Source organism: Rhinatrema bivittatum, chromosome 12 (genome assembly GCF_901001135.1).
Source record: "Rhinatrema bivittatum chromosome 12, aRhiBiv1.1, whole genome shotgun sequence".
Taxonomy (NCBI): domain Eukaryota; kingdom Metazoa; phylum Chordata; class Amphibia; order Gymnophiona; family Rhinatrematidae; genus Rhinatrema; species Rhinatrema bivittatum.
The window spans coordinates 10385050-10412039 of NC_042626.1; the positions used below are offsets into that span (position 1 = coordinate 10385050).

A 26990-nucleotide genomic window follows, 5' to 3' on the forward strand; every position below is an offset into this window, starting at 1 on the left:
CAGCTGCCTCTTCTGTCATAGCAACTTCCTAATCAATACAGCGATTCTCTGGACAGCGGAGGGGGAGGTTAAAGATTTTCAATATGTGCACACTTTGATTATGGTGCTCTCGCTTGGGGTTAGTACAGAGAGGCACTTCCAGCTCTCCAGAGGGGGAAGGAATGCACTGGACACCTATTCTCACGGGGAACATGATTGCAAAGACTTTGAGCTTTGGTCCTGTCCTGTAGGTTTTTCTAGCATGAGATTTTCAAAACAAACAAGTCATCTTTTTGAGAGCGAAAGAGAGAGAGAGTTGTCTTGTCTTTTTGCTTCAGAAACCACAACCATCTAACAGGACGTCAAGAACTAGGTGCCATGTTGCAACCACTGAAATATATTCAGGCACAAGTTAAGTTGGGGGAAGTATGGCCAACTCTTTCACTGACTGTAGAGTGGCACCTCCTCCCCTCGCGGAATGCATCGCATCGCCCCCGTGCTTCCTGCCCGAGATAGGTTACATCTTGTCATGATGTAGAGAGAGCTCCAGGAGCTGCCAACTTCAGTCTATTTGCTTTCAATATCATCCTTAATGCAAGGCAGGGCGGTGTCTATTCGAAATGTTCTCCTCGCCCCTTCTCTTTCAACGCAGTTTTCTCCAACACCAATTCCACCTCTGGCACAGGTCCATGAGAAGGGGATCTGAGTGCAGGGTCTTCTCCGATTTATCGCAATAATGACATAATTTGTATTTTAACCAATGCTGAGACCCTATGAGCTTCAAGCATTTATTTATTTTAGATTCTTTTTTTCTATATTTATGCAGTTCACAGATTTCGGGCGCATTGTTTGGGTAATTACGTCAAGCATTTACTACAGTTCCTAGCTCGGGGTAAGAATGATTTGAGCGACAGGAAGAAAAAGAAGCATCTAGAGGCTTAGAGGAGGCGAGAGAAGCTGGACCGAGAGCTGTAAGGAGTGAGAATCCTAAATGCCACTTTACTACCGAGCGAAAGACATACACAGTTTACTGTCAACTCATTTAGAATAGGGGTGCTCGTTTGTTTTTAATGAAATGAAAAACGCAAAACACTCACATTTAGTTTAGAAATGACACAAAACTTCCTCTCTCCCTCAAAATCTGCTGTTTTATGTATTTATTTTTTTATGATTTTCATTTTGGAAAGTCAACAAAGGATAAACATAAGCAGGTAAGACTTACCATACTGGGTCAGACCAAAGGTCCATCAAGCCCAGCATCCTGTTTCCAACAATGGCTCCTCCCGGTCACAAGTACGTGACAGGATCCCAAGGGGTGGAGAGATTCCAAGCTGCTTATCCCAGGGATAAGAAGTGGATTTCTGCATCTTCACCTTAATTCCTCCAGGAACTTGGCCAAACCTTTCTTAATGGTTTCTAAATGCAGTTACACTAACAGCTTTCACCACATCCTCTGGCAATGAATTCCAAATCTTAATTATACATAGAGTAAAAAAATAATTTTCTCTTATTAGTAACTTCATTGTGTGCCCCCTAGTCTTTGTACTTTTTGAAAGAGAAAACAACTGATTAACCCCAACCCCATGGCCTTTCCCATGAGCTCCCTCCCACACCCAGAAGTATCTTACCACTTCGTGAGGTCTGCATGAATTTGCCAAGTAGAAAGGGGCAGGAACAATCCCCAGTTGCTCCTGTCCTGTCCTGCCCTGTCCCAGTTCCAAAATGGTGCCAGACTCATATTCATTACTATTTTTATATTTTTATCTTCCTCTCTACTTTTACACTGCTCCCTTTAAGTTGACTGTTTTCAAAAAAACTTACAAGTAGACTTGCAAAAATAAGAACAATATCCACATTTTTCCATCCCTAGCTCAGTTTTTTTTTAGAAGCAAAATTACAATCTTAAAAAACAGTAAATGCACCTCAGTGTGCTAATCTACGATTTCTAATAGTGAACTGATCTCAATTACCTTTTAATCAGAAAGAAAAATGTCAGCCCCACACTGTCCCGGCGGGATTTCTTCAAATGACTAAGAGAAGGATATGACATTCATCAAAGGGAACAGCGTGCTATTTCCATTCTGCTGAGGACTCATCTGATGCTAGGTAAGAGAACCGATTCCGGCTACCCTTTCATGTAAACGACTGCAAAAAAAAATATTAAATATGCCCACCTTAATATAGTGATAGTCATAATATTTGTTTTCCTAGGGATGAACAAAATCAATGTTTATTGACTCCCCTCCCTCCCATCCCTAAATATGCCAGGAAAAGATTACAGTTAGGATGAAAAAGAAAAATAGTAGAAACTGCAGGACACGTTCACATCAGCCTATAGGGGCATCGCAGTACCACAGAAGAATATTTTACTGTGGAACATGACGGCAGATAAGGACCATAAAACCCATCTAAGTCTGCTCAAGCTTCTTCCTGGAGCAACTCCATATTTTCTAACGCTACTGCCGAGCGTACCCTCACTGACTCCCTGTTCTAGAACTTTCTTCTGGCTGAAAAGGCTTTTAAAATAGTGAGGAGAAGGAACCATTCATGGAGGATGCCAGGAAGCTGCACCTATGAAGCCTATGCTCTGCCCCCGACCTCTGTCCTGCTGCTCTACGACGAGGCAAAATCACCTCAATCAGAAATCGCCAAACTAAACCCTCACTTCGCACCAGGGCATTTGCCCTAGAGTGTGGTTTACTGAGTAACCAATGTCGATCATGACAGCAGAGGGTGGGCGGGGGGAGAGGAAGAATCCCAGTCAAGTTCCCGATCTGCTGGGCGCATTTTGTCATTTTTATCCCAGTCTGTTGAATTTGTTCTATTGCAATCCCGTCTCCCCCTGCCATTCTTCCCCAGATGGAGCATGGGAGGTGGGACCATTGTGCTCAGCCCCTCAGAAGCAGCTTTCCCCACTAGCATGGAGTAGGCCGCGTGTCTAAGCCACCTTGGTATTTTGTTGTCCAACGTGGCATAAAACTGGTTTTCGGAACGAAACAACCGTGCTCCTGCCTCCTTTTGCAACGCATTTACCAGGCGGAGTTACTGCCTGTGGCGATGCAGTTAATACGAGGCCAATAATCACATCTCTGAGCTAACAGAAGCAGACTGAAAGGTCAACAGTGGGCCAATTAGAGAAAACATGCTTCCATTTATAAGAAAGGCAAAGGGATTTTCTTGGAAGCTATGGAAAGGAAAATACAAACTGATTTTAAGGAAGGCTTTTTTTTTTTTTTTTTTTTACTGTTATCACATTATTCATCTTCTGCCAAGCCATGACTGGACGCTGTTATGAGATAATTGGATAACTCTTCAAGCACATGATGCATTAAATGGATATGGGGGGCTGCTTTATATCACCAGTAAGGTCGGCCTATAACAGACATCTGGAAGAAGGCTGGATCCAATCAGCGGAACGTTTAGTGCTCATAAAAGGTGTTGAATTGATAACCCTAGAACCCAAAATGTTGCACACATCTACGGAATAAGCCGTGAGCACCCAAGCTTCCCCTACAAGACCCTGTCAAAGGATCCACTTGAACAGGTCGATGTAGTCTTCATACCTATGTGATCTTTGGCCTCTCTGCTGGCACTGCCAATCATGGTGCCAATTAATTCTAGGGGGGGCGGGGTCAGGGAGAGGAGGGGGCTTGATTGTGATATAGACTAACAGCGCCAACTCGTTTCTTGAAAGCCATTTTTGTAAGCCACTGCTTACCTGGATTTAACCCAGCACCAATTCCTTTGAGCTATCCAGTCCCCTTGAATTTGATTTTTAATTAAATTTAAAAAGCAAAGGCAGAATCTTGCAGTAGAAGAGACTGCACAGACATGCTACAAGGCCAAGTGAGCATGCCCACACATTACTGAGACGTTTAGATGCCAATAAAGGTATTTACCACACTGGAAGGTGATCATTCTGTGGTTTCCTTTTACTGCCTTTTTATTCTGCTGAAAGATACCAAGGATCCTTCCCATCGTTCAGGAACAAAAACCTGGAAAATGGGGCAAACTGCCAATTTAAGAGCCTGTGGGTACCTGAAAAAAATTAGAGAGACATTGGCCCCCAGTGCTTGTGATAATCAGAGAGCAGGTGTGTGTGGCGGGTGGGGGGGGAAGGAAAGATGTCACTTAAAATGTATCTGTTCTTTTTGGAATCAAAGTATGGATCAGGGCTTCAAATGCCCTGCTCTTCCATGAACAAGCGCTCTAGTAAAAGAAAAAGGTACTCAGTAGAGCAACCCTGCAATGTATCCTTAAGACGGACTCCATGTCACGAGGCACAGGCTGAGCCACTCCTGGTCTCGTTCTTCTTTGCACCTCTGGATCACTATATTTCTGTTCCTTCTGGGAATCTGGAATGGGGCAAAACCAGGACCGGACAAGGCTGCCTCTTCTACCATGGAGCTTTCCGATCGCCTTACCCATCAAGGGCCCAGACTCCTGAAACGCGTGTGTGGAATTCACGTCCCTCTTCTTGCATTTTCAAAATAAGTCTTCATGGCCGGAAGAAAGGTGATGAAAGCAGCTGGAAACTGGCCCCCAAATGGCAGCTTAATAGTCCTGTAAAGGCTTATATTGTGCAGAGACCTCATAAAGCCACAGCTCTTCAACAGAGACCCAAAAGCTCCCTATAGCATTGCTTTTAAATAATATTCTTAATTAACCACAAGAAATAAGTCTATTAGGTACACCAGATACTACGGAGACGGTTGTGTTAAAAAAAAATCTTTAAAAACCATCAGCAAAATCCCCAAAAGTTTTTGACTCTAATTTCTCTTTATATTTTAGCGTAATCAATATTATTTTCACCGAGCTAATTCTCCATAATTGAACAGGTTGAGTGGAAGTATCACGCTGCAGTCTTTGGTGCTGATTCACCAATCTTTCCCCCTCCTCCCATACTCAGAGAGTGAGGAAAACATCCATAATGAACCAGGCCTCACGTACTTTAACAAACATCCGTAGTGAAATCAGGCCTCAAGCATTTTCCTGGGAGAGAAAACAACTTTATTGTTCACTCTTAACAGGCAGCAAGACATTCTGGGAGTGTCTCTAGCTTTTTCTCTGGGTGCAAACGCGAACAACAAACCCACAGCAGCTTAAAACATTCCAATCAAAACGATTTCCAGGTAGCCACGCAAGAGTGCTGAGCCCACCTCCTTGCTCCTTGGGGGTAGCCTGGGCTAGGGAAGCTGCAGAAGGTGTCCACATCATCGTACGACGCAGGCAACCTCTGTCTGGTTAAAAGGGTCCTGAGAGAACCACAGCTCATGCCTCACAGTCAGGGGACCGCTGTGACAGGAGCTTGGCCAATCTTAACCATGGCTCAATGGCGACACCTAGGTCCTGGAATCCGAGTTTCAGAGGGTGCCGGGGTCTGTGGATCCCAGCCAAGGGTCTTTGCTGCGCGCCTGGACTCAGTTGAGCGGGGGATATGAAAAGGGGGGGGGGGGGAAGGAGGGGAATAAAACCCTACAATGGCTGGTTCTGATTGGGCTGGAAGTCCAAAAGAGGAGGAGAAATCTGCTGGACCAAAAGAAAGGAAATTGTAACAGAGAGCCATGTGTACTCTTTATAGTAGGCGATAACTGGAAATGACTCAATCTCAGAAGATAATCTTCTCTTTTAACACGACAATGAGATTAGTTAAAGATTCAGTCTTGCCCCTCCCCTCCCCCAAGAAAACAGCACAGGCAGAGAGAGACTGCAGATGGCAGAATGACAGCGAGTGGTGACGGTGCCTCCTCCTACCACCCCTGATCGTTAAATGGAGCACTGTGGGTGACAAAATGTCCCGATTACTATTTTTAAAGCTAGGTCTTAAGGGGAAGTGGAATTTGCCAGCAAAGCACCAGGACAAGTTGCGCAATGGGGAGATTATTCTAATTTACTTTGCCACAGAGTCCCCAGGACTGCACTTGAAATAGTGCAAAGACCCCTGAGGGGGGCGGGATTTTAAGGATGAAAGTCTTCGCAAAGTTAGGACGTCCTGAGAGGGAACACTATCAAAATGGGGCAGGGCTGCCTCTTATTGACAGGATGAGCTGTGTGTGTGGCGGGGGGGGGGGGGGGGGGGTGTCTAGGATCCGTGATCAAAGCCCTGCTTTACAGACCAGCCCGTAGTGGTAAGATTGGATGGGTTAATTCGGCCTGTCGGCCGCCCTCTTCTGCCGAGCAGTTAATTCTGAACTGTAGTGGGTCTGCAAAATTCTTCTTGAATCAGCACAGCTGCCTGACCTGTTTGCTTCGGTGGAGATAGGCCCATCAGGTGGTGCAGGCTCTCCTCTAAACCATCCGTATGCCGATGGCGAGTCTGTGCAAAGGGTTAAGAGGCGACATCCTGTCTGGGATGTCTGCAGAGGCAGAATGGGGACAGCTCTTCAGAGAATCGGGCATAGAAAGGCTTTGGCCTTCTAGAAGTGCTGTGCTCTTTCAGGAGGGATAGGCTAGGAGTGCAACTTGGTTCAAAAAAAGGTTTGGGGAAAGCTCCTGGAGGTCCACGTCCATTGACAAACATTAGGCAGGCTTGGGGGATCTGATGGGCACTTCTAAACGACCCAGATGGGCCACTATCAGACAGGAGATGGGCTTGATGGACCTTTGTTCTGACCCAACGTGGCACTTCTTACGTTTCTTTTGGTAGGAATGGTCAGGTTGGTCTGCGGCGAGTCAAGAGATTGAGTTTCTATGCGGTATTTCTTGAGCACAGACTCTGCCGGAGAGGGAAGTCACGTTACGTGATCATGGGGCACTGATAAAGCATGTATTGCATTTGTCTTTCCGACGCGCGACTTTACTCCCAGGCTGATAAAGTGATCGGTCGAGGAGAAAATTCAGCTGTTAGTGCAGCAATGGGACTGGGGGGGGGGGGGGGGAAGTACCTTGAAGTGGTTTGGTTTCAGGGAAGCGGGATCTCGCTCAGGCCCCACGCTGGCTGCTAAATAAATTTCTCATTTATTTTCTTGTAAGGGCAAGGAGCGGCATTTCTTGCTTTCGGATGCGCAGAATACTAACAAGCCCAGTATCTTGAAGCAGGCCACACTTGAATAGCAAATAAATGTAAATAACTTTCAAGCACCGAGGAAGGAAATGAACGGGAACAAGTGAAATCTCTGCATAGGGTAACAGTCTTGGCTTGAAAGAATCACAGGAAAGGTTGCTGCAGGAGATTAAATTTCATCCTTAGCAAATTATAAGCACTGATTGAAGCTGGTTTTCTTTCCCCTTACACATCTATTTTTTTTCCCCTGAGGCAATTTATTGCTTGATAGCTGCTCGTGGAAAGATTCCAGTCTGACAGCACCCGCACGCGATTCTCCGCCCACACCGCTTCGACCTGGAAGAGGAGGCATCTCAATTCAAGTGGCAAGCCGTTCATCCTTACTCCTTCCCTCTCCAGCCTCTCTGCTTCAGCTGCCAACTGGCAGCCCAATTTAGGGTCAACAGCGTCAGTTTTCATGGTATGGTCACCTGGGATCAATGCAGTTTCACATGGACCATGGTACAGCCAGCAGGGGTGTGTACGGAGAGACCAGGTAACCTTTTGGAGGCCACAATCTGGGCCTGATTTGAACTAGCAACTCACTGTATAATATCCCGTGAAAGGCTATGTATCCCTGCACCAATGCACAGCCTTCCATCCTGGCGCCTACGCGCTAGAAAAAGCAAGAACTAAGTCCATTTTTGATAGGAGTAGGGGGTCACGTCTATTGTAGGTCACATGCACATCTAGGTTTACATAAGAATTGCCATACTGGGTCAGACCAAGAGTCCAACAAGCCCAGTATCCTGACGCCGACAGTGGCCAATCTGGGCCACAAGTACCTGGCAAGATCCCAAACAGTAAATGGATCCCATATTGCTAATGCTTGGCAGTATGAAATGGCTTTCATCAAGTCCTGCACCCTTAGAGCTACAGTTTATGGACATCTCCTTCAGGAACTTGCCAAGCAATTTTTAAACTCTGCCAAGCTATCTTCCTTAACAACATCCTCCAGTAAGGAATTTCAAATTAATTATGCGTTACATGAAAAAGAAATTTCTAAGATTTGTTTTAAATATGCTACTTATTAACTTCATTGTTGCCCCCTGTATTTTTTGAAAGAGTAAATAACTAATTCACATTTATTTGTTCTTATCCACTCATGATTTTGTAGACCTTTACCATATCCCCCAACCGTCTTCTCCAAGCTGAACAGCCCTAACCTCTTTAGCCTTTCCTCATAGAGAAGCTGTTCCATCTCCTTTATCATTTTGATCACCCTTCTCTGTACTTTCTCCATCACAACTATATCTTTTTTGAGATATGGTGACCAGAATTGCACACAGTACTTAAGGGACAATCTCACCATGGAGTGATACAAAGATATTATGACATTCTGTGTTTTATTCTCCATTCCTTTCCTCATAATTCCCAACATTCTGTTTGCTTTTTTGATAGCTGCCATACACTGAGCTGAAGATTTAAAAAATATTCTCCATGACGACTTCCAGATCCTTGTCCTGGGTGGTAAGTCCTAATGTGGAACCTAATATAGTGTAACTACAACATGGATTACATTTCCCTATATGCATCACTTTGCATTTGTCCACATTAAATGTAATCTGCCATTTAAATGCCCAATTGTCCAGTCTCATAAGTTCCTCCTGCAATTTCTCACAATCCGCATGTGATTTAACAACTCAAAATAATTGTGTCATCTGCAAATTTGATCATCTTGTTCATCCTACCTTTTTCCAGATTATTTTATCATTGACAAACTTCAGAACAGTATTACAAGCACTTATATTTGCTAGCACAGACTACTGTAATGCCCTTCTCCTAGGATTACCATACTCAACATTAAGACCACTCCAAATACTGCAAACCTCTGCTACAAGAACACTTACTGGTAAACGAAAGAATGATCACATTACGGAAACTTTAGCAAAACAACACTGGCTACCCATCGAATATAGAGTTCAATACAAAACACTTTGCACAATACATAAATTAATTCACGACGAAAAAGCAGAATGGCTGAACACAGCACTACGTGTTCATGTCCCACATAGAAACCTCAGATCTGCTAACAAAGCACTCCTAACCATCCCATCGGTTAAAACAGCAAGACTGACCCAAGTTAGAGAACGGGCTCTATCCTTAGCTGGACCAATACTGTGGAATACCATGCCCTTAGAAATTAGACTACAGAGAGATTTTAAACTATTCAAAAAGGGGCGGATTTTAAGAGCCCTGCGCGCCGGGAAGCCTATTTTACATAGGCCTACCGGCGCGCGCAGAGCCCCGGGACTCGCGTAAGTCCCGGGGTTTTCGGAGGGGGCGTGTCGGGGGGCGTGTCGGGGGGCGGGCCCGAACCGCGCGGCGTTTTCGGGGCGTGTCGGCAGCGTTTTGGGGGCGGGTACGGGGGCGTGGCCGCGCCCTCCGTACCCGCCCGCTGGCGCGCGGGGATTTACGTCTCCCTCTGGGAGGCGTAAATCCCCCAACAAAGGTAAGGGGGGGGTTTAGACAGGGCCGGGCGGGTGGGTTAGGTAGAGGAAGGGAGGGGAAGGTGAGGGGAGGGCGTTAGAGGATTCCCTCCAAGGCCGCTCCGATTTCGGAGCGGCCTTGGAGGGAACGGGGGTAGGCAGCGCGGCTCGGCGCGCGCTGGCTATACAGAATAGATAGCCTTGCGCGCGCCGATCCAGGATTTTAGTGGATACGCGCGGCTCCGCGCGTATCTACTAAAATCCCATGTACTTTTGTTTGCGCCTGGAGCGCCAACAAAAGTACGCCAACGCGCCTTGTTTGAAAATCTACCCCAAAGAGTTTAAAAACCTGGCTGTTCAAGCAAGCCTTTTACAAAGAGAGCGGTGATTAGTAGAGTAAGAAACCTGGCAGCAGAACATCAGAATGCAGCACTTGTCTGCTCAATAAGTGTGTTTGATCAAAACAAAACATACATTCCAATACAGTTATATATGAAATTAAATCTGTGAAACATAGAAAAACACTTTACAAATAGCCTTTATTACTAAACTATGTTACCGGACTCTAATGGCACTTCCTATAGATAGTATTAACTTGTATATTTTCCAAAAATGTATATATGTACCTCATTGTAAACCGTTGTGATGGTATACTACTTGACGGTATAGAAAAGATTTTAAATAATAAATAAATTAAACAAATATATTAAAAAATACTGGTCTGTGCAGATCAAGGCACTCCACTGTTTACCCTTTTCCACTGAGAAAATTGACCATTTAATCCTACTCTCTGTTTCTTGTCTTTTAACCAGTTTGCAATCCACGAAAAGACATCACCACCTATCCCATGACTTTTTACTTTTCCTAAAAGCCTCTCATGAGGGACTTTGTCAAACGCCTTCTGAAAATCCAAATGCACTACATCTACCGGTTCACCTTTATCCACGTTTATTACAGCATGGCAAGCTCTTGCTGAAAGGACGCAGAAAGGCCGAGAATATGCCCAAAGGAAGCACCATACAGATGCCTTAGTAGTAACTAATTAACGGACTGGATTACATCTGCGCGTCTTCTTCAGATGTAGCAAATACTTTGAAACGTAACTTCTGGTGAAGGGCTTTACATCTGATCGCCACGGTGCCTCCACGATTACTGCTTCTCCTTGTAGCCCAGCGCAAGAACGATACGGAGACAACGTGAGCTTCCTAAATCACTCGCGCCCCTTACTCCAGTGATGCCGGAAGGTTGTGGCCTTCAAGCCTCTATCGTTATTTTAGGTCTGCAGCGGATCCAGTTTCCTACAGGACTCTGCCCGTCTACAGCACGGGAGGGGCTGTCCTACTGCAAACACCCAAGAAAGAAATACTGAAACCATTGATGGGGGGCGGGGGAGAAGCATTTATTTCATTTGCTCCACAAAGAAACGAGCCTGGTATGTGTTTTGTTTCCGTTTGTGTTGTAGCGCTTTGGGGTTTGTTTGCTTATTTTTCAGGGGAGAGGGCTTTAATTTTACAAGAGAACTGAAGTGCACTAGGAGAAATAGCTCAGATGGGCCGTAATGTTGCCTCCCTTGACTGTATGATTTATGCTTTTGATATCCCATGTCACGTCACAACTTTGCGTAAGCCAGGATGAATTATTAAAGGGTTTTCTCATCCACATATTCAAGCGTCTGCAACCGAGTTCCTTTTGATGTGCCCAAGCTGGCGATCAATAGGAACTGAACCACGGTGGTAAATAAACTGAGAAATTAATTCCACACTGCAGCATTTATGGCATCGCAAGAAGTGAGAGAAAGGGAGTTGATTCTTCGCCCAACTGGTTTTCCTTTTTTTAGTGAAAATCAATAATAATAATGCCATCCTCACCTTCGTACTGTTGAAACCAGAGGATCTGAATTCAGCCTGTCTTTGACTGTAACCCTCTAAGTCATGATGGCGAGCTATTTGCCGATTCATTCTTAGAGACGCTGGGTAACAGGGATTTTATCACCCCATACCGTGCTGCCAAGCCGACACTGTCCCCATGGATTAGCTGCAGCAAACCAGCGCAGCTCCATGAAAGCCAACGGACTATAGGTTGCCCTGGATGGAAGCCCATGAAACATGGCACATCACTAGGGAATATGAAGCTGCTAGAACCACAGGCTTAAATATGTGCATTTATTGCATGGAGCTGCGAGCAACACTCAGGAGTGGAGCCACACACGGATACCTTCATCAGTTATAGCAAGTGACAGTACTTTGCAATACATTTTCTTCCTGTTCCTCAATACAAAAACATGGAAGAAACAGCGTCAGAGGATACTTAAATGCTTTTCTGTAACAGCATAGAAAGAATGCATGAATTATTCTCACGAGTATATTTTTGATATAGGGAATCTGGTATATGGATGATCAATGTGAACATAAAATCTCTTGTAGCACTATCATCACTGCACTAGATAGCATTTCTGCAAACTTTTCACCAGGCTATAAACCAGGGGTAGGCAGCACAGGTTCGAGTGCAGCAAGCCGATCAGGATATCCACAATGAATATGCAGCAGATGTATTTGCATGCAATGGGGGTAATATATGCAAATGCATCCCATGAATATTCTGTGCAGATATCTTGAAAACCAGACCGGCTTGAACCACTCAAGGACTGGAGTTTCCTACCTTTGCTGTAAACTGCCAATAAATGTTGGTTCCATTTACTAGATTTCTAACTCTTCTTTTTTTTTACAGGCTTGATGTGGAAGCTCTGAGGGGCTGGTGTTGGGTCAGTTAGACTTGTGTAATACAAAAAAAAAAGATCTCAAAATTGAATGTTTTGCAATCTACGAATTTATTCAGCATCAATTGAGGCAAAAGGTGGCTTTTCCACTGCCAGCTGAAACTGCCCGGCAGGCCCTGTTGAACTGTTGTGAAGGTTTTCTCAGCTCGTGTGCTCAACTTACCCTGCAAATTATTGTAGAGGCAATCACATCCCCAAGCAGAATAACCACAGTCAGCTGTGCCTCTTTCCCCACCAGAACCTGCATGAGACCCCCTCTGTCCTCAGGAAAGAGAAATCCATGACCTAAAACAGGGGATGGTGCATTCCAGCGCTCTCTTTAGCATTCACTTTATAGGACTCTTTCCTTCAGGGCTTTGCACAAAGCTAGAGGAAAAGGGAGCGGAAGAGAGCACGTGCTCTTCTGGAGAAGGACAGCGAGTTTTCTTAGTAGCAATACCCCAGCAAAGGCTGGCGGCATGGACTGTGGTGCTGTGGACCTAACGCAACACGACTGTGGCCGGCTTCCATTTTAGAACCAGCGTTCCCGATGCCTTGCAAAAGGAAGGAGCGACCTCAGGTATTTGGATGGTGGTTAGGTACTGGTAAGACTAGAAAACATAAGCATGTGGGTTGGAAGTGACTGGAGAGGGTTTGTCCAGAGATGAAATCCCTTCCTATTGGTTTGAAGCCAGAGAGGGCCAAGACCACGATACGTGTGTGCCCCTCTGATACAGAGGCACAGGAGGAAAGGCGTGAACTGTGTTGGGACAGATTGTAAACAATTTATTCTTCGGTAAATAATTACAACCTATCTACCTCAGAATAAAGAAGAGAAATATTCATTGGTTTCTCTCAAATGAAACCACCAGACAAAGTTTCAATGCAACCTACGTTTCTAGGCTCCTCCCCTCCCCCAAAAAATGCAAGGGATTTGGATCTCTTAGCACAGTCAGTCACAGAGTGAAACAAGAATTGTATTCATTGAGTTCAACCTATAGCAAAGGCACCTCTTCAGACAGGTAAATTTCATCGATTGCATCCATGGAACTCACCACGTGCTATCAAATGTGGGGTGCATGAGGTATTCTCCAAGATCTATTACCCCCAGATCTCTCTCCTGCTCGGTGCACATCAGGGTTTTTTCTCTACCATCTCCTACAGCTCCTTTAGATTTCGACACACCAAATGCATGACTTTTCACTTTTTTGCACTGAATTTCAGCTTCCAGGCACTCAACCCCCTCCTCAAGCTTTCTTAGATCGCTTCTCCCTCAGATTTTAGTGTCATCTGCAAAAAGACAGACTTTTCCTTCTAACCCATCTGCAGTATTGCTCACAAAACTACCGAGCAGAAACCAAGCCCCCAGGACCAGTCCCCAAGGCACTCCCATGAATCATTGCTTTCTCCTCTGAGTGACTTCCATTTACTACCACTCGACCACTTTTTAATCCAGTCCTCCGGCTGCTCAGTTTGTTCATGAGTCTCCTACCTGGGACAGAATCAAAAGCTTTGCCGAAATCCTAGCAAACCACATTCAGCCCATTTCCTTGATGCATTTGTCACCCAGTTGAAGAAATCAGCCAGGTTCATTTGAGACGACTGGCCGCTGGTAACGCCATGTGGTCTTGAATCGTAGATCATTCACTATCCTTTCCGTCAGGAGATTCTCCCTCAGTCTTTCCCAGCACCGAGGAAAGAGCGACCTGCCTGCAGTTTCCAACCTGCCCCCTTGCTACCACTTTTATGAGTAGGGGCGACATCCGCCCTTCTCCATTCCCATGGCCCCATGCCCATCTCCACCCCAGAACCTCCCTGGGCGCCTTTAATACTCTAGGATGCATCCCGTCTGCCCCATGGCTTTCTCCACGCCGTCATTCTCTTCTGTAGACGGTGTCCTATCCACCCCACGCCCTCTTCCCAACAATCCCCGATCCTTGTCCAGAATCTGCGAGTGAATATTGAGCACAAATATTTGTTTAGCATTTCTGCCTTGCCCTTCTCGCTCTCCACCTTTCAGTCTTACTATTTTGCCTGTGGGTTTTCTCCCACATCCCAGAAAGATGTCTTATCTTGCTTTACTCTTCTGTAGCCATCTTTTCTTCTGCTTGCTTTAACCATCCTTGGCCTTTTCTTTCTTTCTCTCTTTCGACTTTTCTAGATATTCCTCCCATCTGTTCTACTTTTTGAACACTGCTCTTTTTGCCTTCATTTTTTTCAGCCACCTCAATCCTATTGGTTTCCTCTTCCCTCTTATTTTTCCGCTATAAAAAGATTTGTTGCCATTTTCACGGCTCCCACCAGCACCTTCTTAAGGTACTTGCCCATTTTACTCAGGACTTCGAGCTTCATGTGATTATTATTATTATTTTTTTTTTATTTATTACCTGTGTTTGTATCCCCTCTTTTTCCATACATAATCCACTCAGAGCAGGTTACAGCATATCCCTCTCTTCCTTGGACGTTTCAGCAAGCCATCCCATCAGGTACTGAGGGGGCACCTACCCAGACATTTGAGAGACTTCCTCCATTTGTAAGCACCAGGTCCAGAGGTGCTAGCCCTCTCCAACCATGCACGTGTAGGTTTCTCCAATTAATTCAGCCAGAGGGAGAGGGAGGCAGAGGCAGACCTGCGAGTTTATGCGATAACAATCTCATCGTATCCTTCTATAGAAGGTTTAACTAGGAAATTCCCTACATGTTTCTGTTCCTGTTTGGATCTAATTTCTTTTTCACTGATTTGTGTCTCATGGAATATCTTTGTTTTCTAGGAAAAGAAAATGTAGCAGAGAATAAGCAGCAAATCCCACCTCATCTGCCCATTTCCCCTACTGACTGCAGTATCACACACGTTACATCCCTTCTTTCCTTTACCCCTCAATGCGTCCCCTGCCACTGAGAATCCTCTGTGTTTGTCTCATATGCCTTCTTGCCCCTTCTCCCACCCCAGCAGATTTTTCCATGCATCCACCGTCCTATTTTCATGACTTCCTAATATCTGGAGAATTCCTGAATTCAGGCTGTAGGCTGCTTGGTCTGAGCGTTTGAATCACAGCATCTCAGGGTTAGGGTCTAGGCTGCAGTCACTGCATATTTATGATGCAAATTACAGGCTCTATTTTCTCTTGGCTTGCAATAAGCCATGCTCACTAAAATTAGCGATGTGTGTAAGGTCTGAGAGCCATCAGCCTTTTTAGCAATAACCGCGAGATTACAGTTGTTTGCAAACCATTCTGACAGATTTGCCATTATCATCGTAAATCTGCAGCTGTAGAAGCAACACTCGATAGTGTGCCATGGCCGCATACATAGGACATGTACAGAGATAAGGATTTAGGGAAGCAACGAGGACCTATGCACACAGAGTCTCTTTTTCCTTTTATTAAAGATGACACGTACTGTAGCTTTCTACAAAAGGCTCTCACATAAACATGCGACAGAAGTATAGAAATTAAATTTACCATCTTGCCATTCTGCTCCCAGTGTTATTTTCCTTAATCTATCATGATTATTCATTAAAAGAAACGTCAATATTCTTTGCTTTCTCTCCACTACAGCTCTAATCTACTGATCCTATTATGGCAGCAAATCATTTCTTACCCTAGTTTTCTATAGGGAAAACAGACCATACATAAGAGCATATCATATCTCTGTGTCTACCCCCTAACCTTTTAACCATTTATTCAGAAGAGCACCAGCTGACCCCCATCTTACAATTTTCATGTGTTTTGGAAGCCCCAAACATCTAGAATCCCTGTTTCTTTTCCTTCCTATAGGGAAATGGGCCAGTTCAGCCGAAATCTCCGGAAGGTCAGACCATGTTGCAAAGTCACTGAGCATTTTTAAAGCTTCAATTGGTTAATGCCTGTGATCAAAGAAGGAAACTAGGCGTCATGAAATGATCAGGCATCCGCTGGTTTAACATTGACAGATTCCTCCCCTTGCTCACCACATTTCTAACCCCTTCTTCCATGAGCAGCCTACCAAGGAGATTTTGGCAGAAGGGAAGGCGTCTCTGAGACTGAACTCGCTTACTTCTTGCCCAGTAATGGGATTGCCACCATATTAGCAGCTGCCTTTCCTACCACTCAGAGGCCCAAGTGCTTTGTCTCTGCAATGGGTCCGAATCTAGCCCCATCAGACCGAAGACTGGCACTTGACCTTTCTGAGCCACAGCGCTGTGTGGAGCCACGAGGCAGGCTCCCCAAAGCCAGACTTTCATGAGGGAAGTCTGGAATCCCAACCCCAAATCACACAGCTGACATCATAGTACATTGTCAATCAGAAAAAGAAATCCCTGCAGAGCGTCATGGAAGCCTCTAATGTAAGGGCAGATAAGCACAGCAAGGCACATCTGGTCTACCTGTTCTTGGCAGAATATTGCAGGAGCCAGGCCTTGCCCTTACATGCTCAGGGGCAATGCTTAGCCCAGGCTTTCTCCCTCCATGGGGAGGCTGTTCCACACATCCACCAGACCTTCAGATGTTACTCCTGAGTTTGCTCCCATTTAACAGTAATGAGCATCCATAGGTAGTCCTGTGCTTTTCACTGGAACCACTGATAGTGCAGAATACTACAACCCTCACTGTTATACAGATGGCACTGTAGGGCTGTTCCATTATTTTGCACTTCTACAGTTTTACAGTGCAGGATTTTGATTTGTAAAGCTCTCCCTGATAGCTTTTAAGTCAACAAGAGCTAGTTTCCGTGATTTATATATTATCATTTGATGTTTGAGCTTACAACTGCAGATGAGTTAATGTGGCTAACATCTGCATCTAGGCATGAAATTACATTTTCATTTATTTGTCAACTTAATGCTACACAAGAGACTGTGGTGTGGCTTAGGTAACGTGAGGGACAACATATGCTCCTAGGAGGGAGGATTGTAAGTCAATGACTTACGAGTATGTATTAATTGAATTGTTCTCTCTCTTCTAGCCAAGGTGAATATAAATTACCTATGGTTTAATTTTAAATTGCAGTTGAGCCATGAAAAGGGCCCCTGCAAATTATTATTTTTTTAAAGAGTGAAAGAGGAAATGCATCAAAGCAGGAGGGATCCAACTGTCCTTGTGAAAGACACAAAACCATGTAAACCACCCTTTACTTATGGCTGGGTGGCCATAGCAATGCTTTTGTTCTGAAATACTAAAGTATTTCCAGACCCCTGACTGAAATTCTCTTCTTATGTTGGTTTTCAAATTACACAGCTGGGAGGTGGAGTTATTTGTGTGTCTCCTGGGCAGCAGGATCATGGTCATCCGAAACTTGGCAACATGATTGCTTAGCTTAGCCACTGAGATTAGAGGTGGGAGCGTTTGAATGAAACGGGGAACGTGGCGGTCAGGCGTCACATTAGCCAACCACAAAACAGCAAAACTGGGTAAAAATGAAGGCAGGGTGCATCCAGCAGCATCTGAAGGATAATTTTGTATTTATTTTAAAAAGTATGTACATAAGTTCTCCCGGCAAAAGTACGTTCACCAAATGGCAGGCGTAGCTGTGCAAGGGTCATTTTCAAAGCAAACTCTTGTTTTTGCAAGTTCACTTTGAAAACCGCAGCCTCCTCTTAAAATTATCCCCTCCGAGAACATTTCCTAACTATTGCTGTAGAGCCGCCAAGGCCAGCTCACTAGCAGGCAGAGAGAACAGACGTCAGCCTGTCACAACCCAAAGGTCGCTTAAAAAGGATGAGCAACACTTTGGCTCGCCCATACAATGAGTAGAATCCCAGGCAGCTTTGCAAAGGGGGAGAGGGAGGTAGTGGTGGGGTTTTATGCTGCTCGGCAAGTTCTCGGAGGAGTAAAGACTTCGGGATCATGCGACTCAATGGTTAATGCAAGAGCTAACACTTGAAAGCTCTCCAAGCACCGGAAGAGGGCAGCAGAAATGATAAAGGGGATGGAATGGCTCTTCAGCTTCAAAAAGTGCGACTGCCAAGAAGGGACATGATCGGGTTTATAAAATCATGAATGGGGCGGAGCGGGTAGCTAACGGGCGGTTAGTCACCCTTTTCTTATGGCTCCACGGAGTGTCCTTTTCTTTTAGCACCAACAACCGGCAGATTTGAAACAAATCAGAGAAAGTTCTTTGTCTCTCAGCGCACGATCAGGCTGTGCAATCTGTTGCTGGAGGATGTGGTCAAGGTGACGAGCAGAGTGGGCTTTAAGAGAGACTTGGACAAGATCCTGGAGGAAAAGTCCATAAATCATTATTAGCCAGGTAGACTATTCCTGGGAGTGAGTACTTGTGACCAGGACTGGCTAGTGTCAATAGATCTTCTGAGGTTTTTCTTATGCCTCGAAGCCTCGCATTATTTTGTACATGGTTGACATTCACATTTCCTAAGATTGAAAGGATTACTATTATTCTTTTAATGCAAATAAAACACATATCCATCTCTACCAATGATTCTCCTTAATTCCACCAATGCTAATTACAGTAAAGCTATTATTGTACAAGCTTGACGGCGCACTGGATTGGATTTATATGGCATCTCTCCTTAATTTTTATCCCAGCTTGACATATTGGCATAGGCAATCAAAAATCATGCATGTAGTCAGGTCTGGGATGAACAGCTTGGCTGCAGAGTCTTGGAACTTGCCCTAGCACTACCTGACAACATCGAAAACAGTAGGGGAAAAGAAACCACAGTATTAAACCAACTGCTATTAATAAATTGAGCCTCGGCCAAAGTTCCTTGACCAGCTTCTGGCCAAGAGTTAACAGCAGAAAACGTAGTCATGACCCACAATGCTGTTTCACCAACTGACAATTCTAACCACATGAAGTTACGGTGGATGTGGGCTGGCAATGGGGGTAGGCACAGAGATTCCCGGAAATGATATGTTATACCCGCTTCCCTAGTGGACACAATGAAAGAGCAATCCTTGACCTTCTTTCCAAATCATGGCTATTTTACCACAAGACAAAAACCGGCATGCAGCTCTCTCTGAAAAACCTCAGATCTAAGAAAGCAACTCGCAAACCGATTTCCTCATGATAATCAATATCAAAGTTCTCAACACTCGAAATAATAATAATAATAAAAAAATCCCAGGTGACTGAAATCATTTTGAACCTTGTCGTCATCGGTGCATATGTGGGTAATTACCTCAGTTTTCTCAGCACACCTATCCCCCTGGCTCTTACTTCACTAAACATTTGCACAGATGCATTAGAACAGCACTTACCATTAAAGCCCTAGCTTCTATTGTTTGCTTCACTTGGGTTACTATTTTCCCTTTTGCTATTAATTTGGCAGTCCTGGGGGGGGGGGTGTTTGTGGGAGTTGTCCCATTGCCACAGAAAACAACAACAAACCATAGTCCCTTTGCTTTTAAGTGACTCAGGGCCTGAACTAAAAACCTATTAGAATTTCAAGCATCACTTTGGAAACACAGAAGATGTGGGCAGAAAAGAATTGCTTGGTCCACTCAGGCTGCCCACTTTTGCCTGCCTACTATGCTGTCATGGGACTCACTGTAGCCGTGGTCTTCTCCCTCCTTCCCCTACCACAGAGGTCTGTTTACCTCTGTCCCACGCCCCCTGAATGCTGTCACTGTTTTGACTCCTGCCAGCTGCACTGAAGCCTGTTTCAGGAGCTTCTGAGCCTCCCTCCCTTCAACTTCCTACAATGATCCCTTTGTCCTTTCCATTCTATGGAAAATGCTGTACATGATAGAAACCTGTCGGATACTTCAATGTGCGTATTATCATCTCTACTTTTCCTTCTGTACTTGTGTGTCAATCGCAGAGTTTGGCATGAACTGCTGACCCACTGCTTAATTATTTTTACCAGGTCTTTTAAAGGAAAGACAAAGAGCATACTCCGACTGGATTAAAACACTCAAAATGTTGACTGGACTTCGGTCTCGCACACATGCGTACATCTGTGAAAGGAGCCTGCATGCGACCACGTTGTTATTCCTGGACAGATTTCAAAAGCTAACCCGTCTTGCACAGAAACCCAGTCTTCTTCAGGACCAATATGGTCGCTTGAATTCTTGCGCTCACCTCCCCTCCCCACCATGCTGACCTCCTCCTTCCCAGAATGCAACAGCCCCTACCATAAAACAAGGAGCATCACTCGGAGGACGTCTTCCCTGCCATCATTCTTCTGCCTGAGGTGCTGCTGTGGGAGTCGGTTGCAGCGGGGCAGAGGACTCCATGTTGGGAAAAAGGCGAGAGAGAATACGGTAATGTCAAAAGCCTTCACACTTCCCATTGTGGCTGACAAGTTTCAAACCTGTCTCTTACTCCAACCATCTTTCTGCCTGCAGCTCCCTATTATGGGTACCTCTTTGTATGTTGGGGGCGCACTTGATACCAGGGCTTAGTCTCAACTTGGTCCTGAAAACCCTGGTGTGAATCCTCCAACAGGGTCTAAGGCATTTAGATAGTAACAACCAAGGAGATGTTTGATGCAAGGTATTGGTCTTCCAAAATAAACAAACAGTCTTTACTAAACAGTCTAAATTAGAATAGTCAACGAGCGGGTACTAAGCAGCGACGCGATAGGACCTTTCCCCAGTCCGCTCCAATAAACAAGCGGTCTGGGAGGGAACTTCCAAAACCTCCTACCTACCCTGCCTCCCTTGTCCCCTTATCCACCCCAACCCCTAAACCCCAGCTATCTATCTTTTTTTTTTGTTTGTTTTCCCTCTCACCAGTGATCCAGGCCAGGAGCAAGTTGCGCGGCTCTGGCGTTCCGGGCGCACGTGGCAACGGGACAGTGCCTTAATGGCGCACGTATATCTCCCGGGTTTCACGCATGCCGGCCATTTAAAATTAGGCCGTTAGTTTTAAAATTTGGAAGAGAGACCTGGTGGGGCCATCCGTGCTTCCCCAGGCTCCTCTTTTGATCATATGAGTCCTCTCCATGTGCAAACCGCCTGCTGTGTGGAGGTTGGGACGCTATGCAACGTGTGACTTCAGCTTGAAAAGGTTGAGAAATATCTTATTACAACAGATATACACACACATACACACCAGATTTCCAACACTGGAAGCTACTTAGCCTCAGGACCTCTATTGGACTCTGACAGACAGCATCTGGATTCATGCCTTGATAAATGTCTGGACGTGTGATGCAGAAGCTGGCACTCTACTTCTTTCCTTGGTATTTGGCTCTGATAAAAGGGGCAGCTCAGCCACTCAGTGCTGGGGCTTACACCGGATTATAGGTGTTATCATTATCCAATAAATTATCCTGGATAGAAACACTTGGAAGAGTGTTTGCATGGCTCGAAAGAATTAAAATGAATGGCAGGTTCTCTGCCCACCAAGACTGCAGCAACTGCCAAGAAGGGAGCAGGAGTGCTGGGTTATTGCACTCGTGCGACAATACCCAGCCGTTGGTAGGATGAGCTCATTTCTTTGTGTTGTTCTCGTCAAGACTCAGGAATCCTGTAGATGGGAATTACTTTGCAAGTCAGTAGTGCACGAGAGAAGCACAGAAAAGACGGAGCATCTCATTCTTGTAATGCTTTATGGATCCCCAGGGCATAGCCCAAAGCGTCTTACATGCTACTACACCACTTGCTTGCCGTGTTCATCGAGAAGAAATATCATTTCGATTGAACAGAACAAGTATTTTGTGGGAAAATCTACCATCCTTTTAAATTACTGTTTGCATTAAGGTACCTCATTACCGAAATCGTATGCAGTAATTTTGGGGAAAATAATACAGATCTGTAACCTTCCACATAGGACCTATATCCATATGTACATATTTATCAACATGTATACATGCACATACATAGCTTTGAATAAAACATACATGTTAAATGTCCCTGATACATAGCACGTATGCAGCCACTGCATGTATTCATGAGTTTTGGGGCATTCCTTGTACATCTACCATTGTAGAAACCAGTTCTACTATCCCAGAAAACATTCCACCTGATTAAAAGGTCCGATGGTGAAAATATTCCAGCATAGACAGATAATAAGGGTGTATATAATGATATTTGTCCCTCTTTTTCCATTTCATGGTTTTGTTGTGTTTTTTTTTAAATAAATTAAAATGAAATTAAACAAAAAAAAACTTACAACAAATGAAATAAAAATAAATAAATAAATACAAATTTGAAAAATGTCAGGTATGCAGCCAGCCCTACCGTCTGGCTCGTCTACATCCACTTACTCTTGTTTATTGAGAATTTCTTCACAGGATAGGAATGATCTCAGACCACTCCCGACTCACTGGAGGTACGAAGCCGAAGACTGAGGCCTGGGTCTTTGTGAATTACTGGTCTAGCCTGGCCGGCACCAGTGTGAATGGCACTGGCCTTAGTCTACCGCCTCCATTTGTAACAGCATTGACGAGGGATCGCTCCTCCCTGTGAAGACATTTTCAGGAGGGTCTAGAGGAGGGATGCAAAGGCGCCTGAAAGTAGTTTGGATTTTTTGGTGGCGGAGGTTGTTTTGGGGTTTTTTTGTTTGTTTTTTAACAAAATGAAGGAAAACATGAAAATGTCTTCAATTTTATTGTGTTTCATTTTAAAATGAACTGAAACCACCAAACAGGAAACTTTGGTCACATTTTTCATTTCGTTTCAAATGAACAGGCATCTTTAGTACATAAGAACTATTCCGATGAAATACTCAATGCTACATACAAATAGAAAATCCTAGTCATGCATTTGTAATGATGGGGTGGCTTGATTGTTTAGGGATAGTGTTTAACACTGCAACGTGGAGGACCTGAATTGGATTCCTGGGCTCTACAAATGGGCCAGCAGTTAGGGCTGCTGCAGGGGCAGCACTCACATCCCCTCGGGTGGGAGGTAGAGAGAGTCTGCTATTGTTACATAGTAACATAATAAAATAGTATTGACAGCATGAAAAGACCAAATGGTCCGTCCAGTCTGCCCAGTAAGTTCCTTATGGTAGTACCTGCTGCATGGGGGTAACCTGCATAGGGCGGCAGATAGCACCCTTAAAAGAAGGCATGAGGATTGCTTCCCTTAACCAATTAGCTTTCATGATTTTGGTGCAACTGCAAGATTGCTCTCCGCTGAATGGTGACATAAAGTGGCCAGACGTAGGGTGCGCTTGTAGCTTTGTCAAAGGCCCTACTGCTGGAATGAGCTTCGAGAAGTTGAGATGAACTAAGGAATTTTTTTTTTTTTTAATCTTTCAGGAAGCATGTGGAAGCCTTTATTTATTTATTTATTTTTTTAATTTGACCTACAGAAATGAAATTTGATTTAGTACTATAACCATTTCTAAGTACATTGGTTATTGGTCAGTGATAGAACTTTTGACTTATTTTTCAGACTGACTGAAGTTTTTAAATGCAGTCCATTTATTGTTAGTTTTAAATTGCTTCTAATTTGTTTTAATTGTTTTATCTTGATTTTATTATGTATGTGACAACTGTGACCTGCCAAGTACGCTTCCCGTTCGTTTAGACAAGAGTATAGGGTGCAAAGCCCACAGTAGCATCAAATCGTGTGGTTTCCCATGTTACGCTGTAACCTGGGATATCCTCGGACACACAGTGGCACTGCATCACATTCGGGCCCATAATCCATGCTCACATCTATGTGGGGTTTTTTTTTTTTACTTCTGCCTTTCATGAGCTTGGAATAGCAGTGGTAACTTTTAAACTGGGTTAGTTTCTTGTGAATTAGTAACACAGGTCGTTGCAACAACTCACCTCGTTGGAGGTTCAAGACTGTCCTCAACACCACATAGAAACTTGGACAAAAGCTTAGGGAACCATTTTGCCAGTTTGTCAGGGCTTAAGTACCACCGACATAACATTTTACATTCATTCTCAATCATTGCAGTGGACATGGAATGTCAAACATGTTAATTACAAAAAAAAAGAAGCCTGGACAAAGCCAGGATGGCTTCACTGGCTCTGCATCAAATCAGCCAACCTTAGCCGGTCCTAGTGTGTATGGAGATGGACTTGCATTATTTCAGTGTGTATATATAGCCAAGTAGCTATATTCTTGACCAAAGCCACATGGGTGCAAACGTCCACCTATATTACTATCAAGATCTTGAAAAAGAAAGTGTGCGAACTCTGTATACTCACAGTTGTTGCGTACTGAATGTCTCTCCAGATGGAGGTCTCCCGAGAAAGATCTGATGCCTCAAACAGATTGTCTAAGATCACCTCCCCTATCATATCGTGTCTGGAAAACCTGTCAAAGTCAAAGACACTGAGGTGGAGCTTTCTGCTGGTTAGGTCGTCGTAGGGTACAGGGAAGTGGAAGGACTCATCGAAGGTGGGATTCAGGGTCTTCCTATGAACCCGAGTCTGAAACTTCCTCTTCCTGTCGGGAAGGAGGTAAATCTTAACATAGGGGTCAGAGCTGCCACAGAAGTCTTTGGCCGGTAGGTCAAAGGCCTTGAGGATCCGCACAATCAGAGTTTCATTCTCGTACTCGTATTTGAGTGCGAAGTTAATTTTCCCACAGGACTTTGCGTCCTCTTTCTTGGTGTCCTCAGAATCAACGGACTTCTGTTTGTAAAGCTCGGGCTTGATCCTGCCGATGCTGGTTGGCTGTTCTGTCACTTCGAGCGTGTCAGTTCCACAGTCAACGCTGGAGACATGCATCTGCCGAGGTAGGTGTCTCTTGAAAGAGATGTGCCTAAGTGTAATTGGAAGAAACAAAGATATTGAGTTTCAGCATTTATTGTCTCACTCTCATATTATTTCTTAACAACAAGCCTTTTTTTTTATCTTAAGCAAATGATTTGTTTTCAGCCTTTGCAGGAATCCTATGTCGATCCTTCTTGGAGGCATTTAGATACCCCCATATTATGAATCTAATATGGCTTCATTCTTTAGAGCATTTGATAGGACTTCCTACTTTCAATCCTAACTCAAACTCATCAACTAAGAACTTCAAGGGGTGTCAAGTTTATTGCTTAAAAATATTTAGCAATGTGAATATAATGGAATACTTTTTAGCTGGGCCTTGGTCCTGCAATTTAAAAACAGCTGTGCAAGCTGCAGAACTTTGCTTCCTAGATTGATTCCCATCTCCATCATTCTGTGTTCAGCCTCCCTTCCTGTCCATATTGGTTTTGCTTTCTTTAATCTCTTTTCTTTCTTCTCTCCTTACCTGTGCAGTGTAACTTAAGTGCTGCTGCTAAGTATCTGAGGTTACAATTTATATATCCAAGGTTTAAGCAGTTAAACAAGAAAGCAAACGTCCTGGAGAGTCAAAGAGCCAGCAAACGTCGGCCGCACCTACTGGCCAGGTTTAGAATGCCACGTCCACTAGTGGGCCACCAGATGAGAACATAAGAACCGGTCGTACTGGGTCAGACCGAGGGTCCATCAAGCCCAGTTTTCTGATTTCAACAGTGGCGGATCCATTTTTTGGCTAGGTGAGTTGGGAGGAGAGCTGGGTCAGATCAATCGTGTGAGCAAAGAGTTAACACCCCCCCCCCCTGGTGCTGCTGCCCTAGTAAAGGAAGGATCCGATTAAGCTGGAAGCCTCAAAAGGAACTGCAGGAAGCTGCTAGGCCAAAATTAATCAACAGGGACAAAAGGAAAACCTTAATGCAGACATCGCATGAACAAAGCATGTGATAAACACAATAACCCGTGCTGACATAGGGAGGAGGAGGGATGCACCTAGGGCCTGTTTGCCCTGTCAGAGGTGTTCTTGGAGAAAGCACCACGTGGAGTTCTGTCTTTTCTAGACAACGCATGCTGCTTCAAAGGGAAAGATACCCACAAGCAAAGCAAAGCTCTCTGGGTACAAGACGTTTCCCTTTGAGAAGCCTTGCAAAGGCCATGGTTGAAATTACCCGCAGACTCTGCACCCACCCACAGATTTCTACAAATTGCCCCAATAACAAAACCAAGCAGGCAAATCACGAAGTACTGGAGAACCCGCTCTGATCGTCTCTACTTCCAGCAGCCTCCCAACTGTGCCAGTCCTGGCTATGTCCAAAGTTACAAAGCCTAAGCTTTTTGGGGGCTATCCATTTCTATTTCTGTAAAACTGCAAATAATAATAATATTATTATTATTACCACCAGAGCCACAGTCCGCGGCTCCATCCAGAACCCAGCTATTGTGGCCCACGAGTCTGGCCACTAATGTTGCTTTTATAATAACAGTTATAGCTCAGACACCCTTCCCAGCCTGGCCCCCTCCTATTGAGCCTGGGATCGCTGCGCCGAGTTGGAAGGGGAGGGGGTGAAACCCCCGGTGCCACTAACTGAAGGCCCCCTTAGATGCTGGTTCGGATTATACCGGAAGCTGAAAAAGAAATGGAATAAGAAGCCACCAAGATGAAAAAGCAGTAGCTGGAGGACAAGTGGGATCTGCTCCACTGCAACTAAGTTGGGAATTTCATTTTAAAAGCAAAGAAACATTAAGGCCAAGGTTACCTCCACCCTCCCAATAAACTTGCATTTCAACCACTCCTGAGAGCTGGAAAAGGTAAGGTCACTGCATAGAGTGCAAATCACATTAATTTCTTTCTTCAGGAGCCTAATAGAAACTCAAAACATCCACTAATGGAATCCCGCTGTTATAATTAACTCCTAATCATTTAGTCGATGATTTGTAGGAATCCTCTTAACTTCAAGCTGTTAAAGGTTGGAATCTACAAAACACCAAGCTTTCCTCCACCTTTCCTGCATCCTTGTTCTTTCTTAGGGGGGGGGGGGGAGAAAAATCTTTGCTTTTCCGCCCTAACGTGTTTTATTGCTTAAATTGTCGCAGTTTCCCCGTTTTGCCCCGCGTATCTTTGTGTTTATCCTGATATAGGATCCCCAGTATGCGAGGCACTGAATGTCC

General features: G+C 44.6%; 1 protein-coding gene and 1 long non-coding RNA gene across 5 annotated transcripts in view; one reads left to right on the top strand and one right to left on the bottom strand.

Annotated features, from left to right (window-relative positions):
• The window catches only part of SYT6 (synaptotagmin 6), a 123723-nt gene that overhangs the window by 25025 nt on the left and 71708 nt on the right, over positions 1-26990 (bottom strand). For all 4 annotated transcript variants that reach the window (XM_029572855.1, XM_029572857.1, XM_029572859.1 and 1 more), the window contains exon 3: positions 24261-24819. In XM_029572855.1, the coding sequence (XP_029428715.1) occupies positions 24261-24819 (559 nt within the window). The remainder of the gene's footprint in view (positions 1-24260; positions 24820-26990) is intronic.
• Positions 816-10312, top strand: LOC115073910. Its single transcript, XR_003852149.1, has 4 exons — positions 816-957; positions 1961-2085; positions 8423-8491; positions 10263-10312. It is a non-coding gene; the product is annotated as an uncharacterized LOC115073910 (long non-coding RNA).